Genomic DNA, 6,298 nt, shown 5'->3' on the forward strand with positions numbered 1-6,298 from the left:
AGGCTGGGCGGAGGACCGGAGGACGCCAAGGAGATCATGCGACACAGTTTCTTTGGCACCGTGGACTGGCAGGACGTCTACGACAAGAAGGTGAGACGCCACATGTGGGCGGAGTCTGAGTATTGAGTGCGAGTACCCCGAGTGTTAATATCGGGTGCGAGTACCCAGTGTATCGTGTTGAGTACCCAGTGTATCGTGTTGAGTACCCAGTGTATCGTGTTGAGTACCCAGTGTATCGTGTGTGAGTAACCAGTGTATCGTGTGTGAGTATCCAGTGTATCGTGTGTGAGTAACCAGTGTATCGTGTGTGAGTTGTCAGTGTGTGAGCACTAAGTGTACCGACAGCGACTCAAAGAGCTGCATGTCTTCCAGATGGTTCCACCCTTCCAGCCGCAGGTGTCCTCGGAGACGGACACACGCTACTTTGACGAGGAGTTCACCGCACAGACCATCACCATCACTCCACCGGAGAAATGTGAGTGTGCCGCCTTGACCTTCTTACCTCCTCCCCCCTGCTCCTCACATGACCATCTTACCGGGAACTTGTCAACACCGAGGGAGGGTCCTCACGTGTTTGCCCCCCCCCCCGGCAGGTGCTGGAAGTCAACAACCTTCTTACTTCCTTCCCCCTGCTCCTCACAATGACCTTCTTACCGCCTTGCCCCTGCTCTTCACCGTGACCTTCTTACTTCCTTCCCCCTGCTCCTCACATGACCTTCTTACCACCTTACCCCTGCTCCTCACAATGACCTTCTTACTTCCTTCCCCCTGCTCCTCACAATGACCTTCTTACCGCCTTGCCCCTGCTCCTCACATGACCTTCTTACTTCCTTCCCCCTGCTCCTCACATGACCTTCTTACTTCCTTCCCCCTGCTCCTCACATGACCTTCTTACCTCCTTCCCCCTGCTCCTCACCATGACCTTCTTACTTCCTTCCCCCTGCTCCTCACATGACCTTCTTACTTCCTTCCCCCTGCTCCTCACATGACCTTCTTACCTCCTTCCCCCTGCTCCTCACATGACCTTCTTACCTCCTTCCCCCTGCTCCTCACATGACCTTCTTACCTCCTTCCCCCTGCTCCTCACAATGACCTTCTTACCTCCTTCCCCCTGCTCCTCGCCATGACCTTCTTACCGCCTTGCCCCTGCTCCTCACATGACCTTCTTACTTCCTTCCCCCTGCTCCTCACATGACCTTCTTACCGCCTTGCCCCTGCTCCTCACATGACCTTCTTACTGCCTTGCCCCTGCTCCTCGCCATGACCTTTTTACCTCCTTGCCCTTGCTCCTCACATGACCATCTTACTTCCTTCCCCTGCTCCTCACCGTGACCTTACCTCCTTCCCCCTGCTGCTTACTGCCTTGCCCCTGCTCCTCACATGACCTTCTTACTTCCTTCCCCTGCTCCTCACATGACCTCCTTCCCCCTGCTCCTGACACTTGCGCTGTGCTTGCAGATGACGAGGACGGGATGGACGCGGCCGACAACGAGCGGAGGCCTCACTTCCCGCAGTTCTCCTACTCGGCCAGCGGGCGGGAGTGAGCGTGGCCCGCCTGCGGCGGCGGCGGCAACCATTTTGAGGAAACCACGTAGCCATTTTAGGAAAAACAAATACCAGTCTGTCCTCTCTGTGGTCCTCCCGGCGCACGGGGGCAAGTCTGGCTGGGACTCCAGGAGGTTTTTGCACAGTGGCCGCGCGTCCACACTAAAGATGAGTCTGCCACACCTTTTCTCTTATTTATTTTTCTCCCCGTCAGTATTACCTTCACCTCGCTTCTTCTCGCCATCTTTTTTTTTTTTTTTTGCACTCGCTTCTGGGAGAGCCGCTTTTAGGGAACTAAGGACCGAAACACGATGCCTTACGTCGCCGCTTTCACCTCCGGCACGGCCTCCCGGCTCACCTGAAACCAAACCTGGGTCTCCTTCTCCTCCTCCGGTCGCCGCGGCAACGCACCTTCCCGGATGGCCACGGGGCAGGAAAAGCCCGCCGCGTTCTGACCCGGTCTTCTGGTTAGAACACACACACACACACACACACACACACACACACACACACACACTCTCTAAGTTTCCACGCGGCCGGCGAGCGAGAAACGCCGTGGACGTTGGCGGCTAAACCAGGAAAAGCAGGCCTCCTTCAAAATAAGAGCATGACGGGTGGAAAGAGGCGAGGAGTCTCCGTGTACATATTTCAGATTTATGCAATACGCACTCACGGCGGGGGAGGGGAAGGTCCACATTCCGCGCGCAGCGCTCAAAGACTTCAGATCTTCTCCGCGTCCTTTTCTACTCGGCGTCTCTGCCGTCGCCATGGAGACAGACGTCCGCCCCTCCCTCGCCCGCCCTTCTGTTGCCATGGTTCCCGCTAGCGACTCATCGTTCTTTGTTCACCGTAAGAACTTTTTTTGTTTGTTTTTTTTTGTCGTCGTCGTTTTGCTGGTTCGGTCCCCCCCCCCCCACCACGTCCTCTTCTGGCCCCGCCCCCTTTCTTCTTCTGGTCCTCCTTTTCAGGCAGCGTTAACTCCCACCTGGCTGGAGGACCGTGATGGATGCATTAACGGAAGTCTTTTTATTTCTTTTTTTCTCGATTCTTTGCTTGTTTTCTTACCAAAAGATTAGGGCAAGATCCTTTGCTGTGCTAGTATTTATTTTCAAGGAAATTAAAACAAATACATTTCAGGGCTTCCGACTCTTTATTCTCTTCCAAACGTGCAGGGATTACGGGATTTTAACAGTCAAAGCACTAAAAGGATGTCAGGCTGCGTTGGTGGCACTAGCCAATGGCTGTGACTGGGGGGCGGGACTTCCTGTGCAAGGATGGAGACGTGAGGTGTTGTGAGAGCGACGTCCACTAAGTTGCTCGTCCGAGAGCGTGTCCAAAAATATATATTTTCAAATGAATCCCAATGTTTATTTGTTGTGATTCTTAATCGATTCATTTTTTTCCTTCCCAATCAACCATTTTATTCAATGTTTGGCTAAAAGTGCATCCAACAAAACCAGTTTTATTTGACGTAATATAGAAATGCATCAGAGATGTTTATGTATTTAATGGAGGAATGGAGTTGATCACAGAACTGGCGCACAGTGTTGTTAAAAAGTTATGATTTTGAATGGAGAATCGTTTGAATCGATTCTGAATCGCATCCTTATCCCCAAGAATCAAATTGAATTTTGTGGTGGCCAAAGATTCAAAGTCCTAGCAGGGGTGTGGAAACACTATCAAAATCAAAACTGATTGTTTTCTTTTCTAAATGTGTGTGTGTGTGTATAAATTTTATATATACATATATATATATTTATATATAATGTATATATACACATATACTGTGTATATGTATATATTTATACACATATACAGCATGCATGTGTATATATATATATGTGTGTGTGTATCTATATACACACACACATATATAATTATGTATGTATACATATACACACATATATATATATATATAAACACACATACAGTATGTATGTCAATGTGTGTGTGCATATATACACACATATATACTGTATGTGTGTGTATATGTATATACGTGTGTGTATATATACATAAATATACACTCATATATATATATATATACACATACATAAATAGTGTGTGTATATATTTATATATGTATATACGTAATGTATTTGTGTATGTATATATATATATGTATGTGTGTGTGTGTGTGTGTGTATATATATATGTATACACACACACACACATATATATATATATATAGATATATATATAGATATGTATATATCTATATATATATATATACATATGTATACATATCTATATATACTTGTTTTTTCTGTCCTGTCCAGCAATTTTATTAAATGTTTGGGTAGAATTTTTTCAAACAAAACCAGTTTTCTTTCAAGTAAAAAAAAAAAAAAAATTTTTTTTTTTTTTTTTTTTTTACTTAAAAGAAATTTTTTTTTATTTTTTTTTTAATGATTTCCCCCAGCCCCAAAATGTTGCATGAGAGTGTGGCTTTTATGGGTGTCAACAAAAATCGATTTTTGAATGAGTCGCGCTTCCTATCTGTAACTATTTTTAATTGGAAAACCAAAAATCGAGAAGAAAAAAAAAGTTTTATTTCTAATTTTATATATATATATACATATATATATATAAATTTTTTTACCGCTTATTCCCTTTTGGGGTCGCTGGCGCCTATCTCAGCTACAATCGGGTGGAAGGCGGGGCTCACCCTGGACAAGTCGCCCTTCATCGCAGGGCCAACACAGATAGACATATATTATTATTATTCCCCAACCCCCCCCCCCAATCCATCCTGTCCAGCCATTTTATTAAATGTTTGGCTAGAATTTTATGTAACAAAACCAGTTTTCTTTTAATTAATATTTACTTTTAATTAAAATGTATCAGTGCTGTACATCTATTTAATTAAGGAATGTCGTTTTTCATAAAGCTGGCCCCCAATTTTATCAAAAAGTAATGATTTTTAGTTCAAATGAATTGTTCCCCCCAAGACTGGAATTGAATAGTGTGGTGCCCAAAGACTCAGCCCTAGCAGGGGGTCAAAAACGATCAATTTTCAAATTAATCACAATTATTTGTAACAACTCTTAATCAATTAAAAACAATTCAAAAATCGATCTTTATTATTTTTTATTTATTTATTCCTACTTTAGTGTCTTCCTATTATTGTTGACCAATGACATTCATATTAGTTTCCAGGGAAAACCTTTCTCCGGGCTTTATGACTCTCCAAAAACCACATTTGTAGACTTTCTTCATGACATCTTCATGTGTATCGGCTGGGGACATCTCTGCGCTCCGCTGTGAACGGGACTCTCGCTGCTGTGTCTTGGATCCTCTTTGGACTGGACTCTCGCGACTGTGTTGGATCCATTGTGGATTGAACTTTCACAGTATCCTGTTAGACCCGCTCGACATCCATTGCTTTCCTCCTCTCTAAGGTTCTCATAGTCATCATTGTCACCGACGTCCCACTGGGTCATTATTGTCACCAATGTCCCACTGGGTGTGAGTTTTCCTTGCCCTTATGTGGGCCTACCGAGGATGTCGTGGTGGTTTGTGCAGCCCTTTGAGACACTAGTGATTTAGGGCTATATAAGTAAACATTGATTGATTGATTGATTGACATCATTATACAGCAGGCTTAAATAGTATTAATGTTGGAACAATACACAAGCCTGCAGCTAGGTGGCCGCAGTGCTCTAACTAATCAACAGTGGAAGTAGGAAGTGCACAGAAACACAGGTGTACTTTTACTACTTGTAGCCTGTAGTGGTCGTAAGTGCACATGTGTACTTTCCACTTGCAACCAGTAGTAGGAGTAAGTACACCGAAACACAAGTGTACTTTTACTTGTAACCAGTAGAAGTAGTAAGTGCTCCTGTGTACTTTCTACTTAAGTACACAGGAACACATAAAACACAGGTGTACTCTTTCTACTTGTACTCAGTATGAGTAGTAAGTACACTTGTTTTTATGTGCACTTACTACTTCTACTGCAAGTAGTAAATGCACAAGTGTAGGTTAGTGGAGATTCCTTTTTTTTATTCCATTTGATCAACCAAACTGTTGATTTGCCAAACATCCTGCTTGATTCAATACCTTGACAATCAGTTGTGTTTCATGTTGCCATGGAGACAGTTAATCAGGTGTCGCTTTCATGTTGCCATGGAGACAATTAATCAGGTGTTGCTTTCATGTTGCCATGGAGACAATTAGATGTATCATGTTGCCATGGAGACAGTTGATTAGGTGTGTTTCATGTTGCCATGGAGACAGTTAATTAGATGTATCATGTTGCCTTGGAGACAGTTAATTAGATGTGTTTCATGTTACCATGGAGACAGTTAATTAGATGTATCATGTTGCCTTGGAGACAGTTAATTAGATGTGTTTCATGTTGCCATGGAGACAGTTAATCAGGTGTTTCATGTTGCCATGGAGACAGTTAATTGGATGTGTGTTGCCATTGAGACAGATGTGTTTCATGTTGCCATGGAGAAAGTTCATTAGATGTTTCATGTTGCCATGGAGACAGTTAATTAGATGTTTCATGTTGCAATGGAGACAGTTAATTGGATGTGTGTTGCATGTTGCCATGGAGACAATTAATTAGATATGATTCATGTTGCAATGGAGACAGTTAATTAGATGTTTTATGTTGCCATGGAGACAGTTAATTAGATGTTTTATGTTGCCATGGAGACAGTTAATTAGGTATGATTCATGTTGCCATGGACACAGTTAATCAGGTGCTTTTCATGTTGCCATTGAGACAGTTAATTAGATGTTT

General features: G+C 43.7%; 1 protein-coding gene across 1 annotated transcript in view; it reads left to right on the top strand.

Moving 5' to 3' along the window:
- The window catches only part of akt3b (v-akt murine thymoma viral oncogene homolog 3b), a 25,986-nt gene extending 23,305 nt beyond the window's left edge, over nt 1–2,681 (top strand). Inside the window, exons 12-14 of the mRNA XM_061915763.1 lie at nt 3–90; nt 373–475; nt 1,459–2,681. Of these exons, the coding sequence (XP_061771747.1) occupies nt 3–90; nt 373–475; nt 1,459–1,544 (277 nt within the window). The 3' untranslated portion in view covers nt 1,545–2,681. The remainder of the gene's footprint in view (nt 1–2; nt 91–372; nt 476–1,458) is intronic.
- Nucleotides 2,682–6,298: the final 3,617 nt, after the last annotated feature.

This window comes from Nerophis ophidion, linkage group LG01 (assembly GCF_033978795.1).
Source record: "Nerophis ophidion isolate RoL-2023_Sa linkage group LG01, RoL_Noph_v1.0, whole genome shotgun sequence".
Classification (NCBI taxonomy): Eukaryota; Metazoa; Chordata; class Actinopteri; order Syngnathiformes; family Syngnathidae; genus Nerophis; species Nerophis ophidion.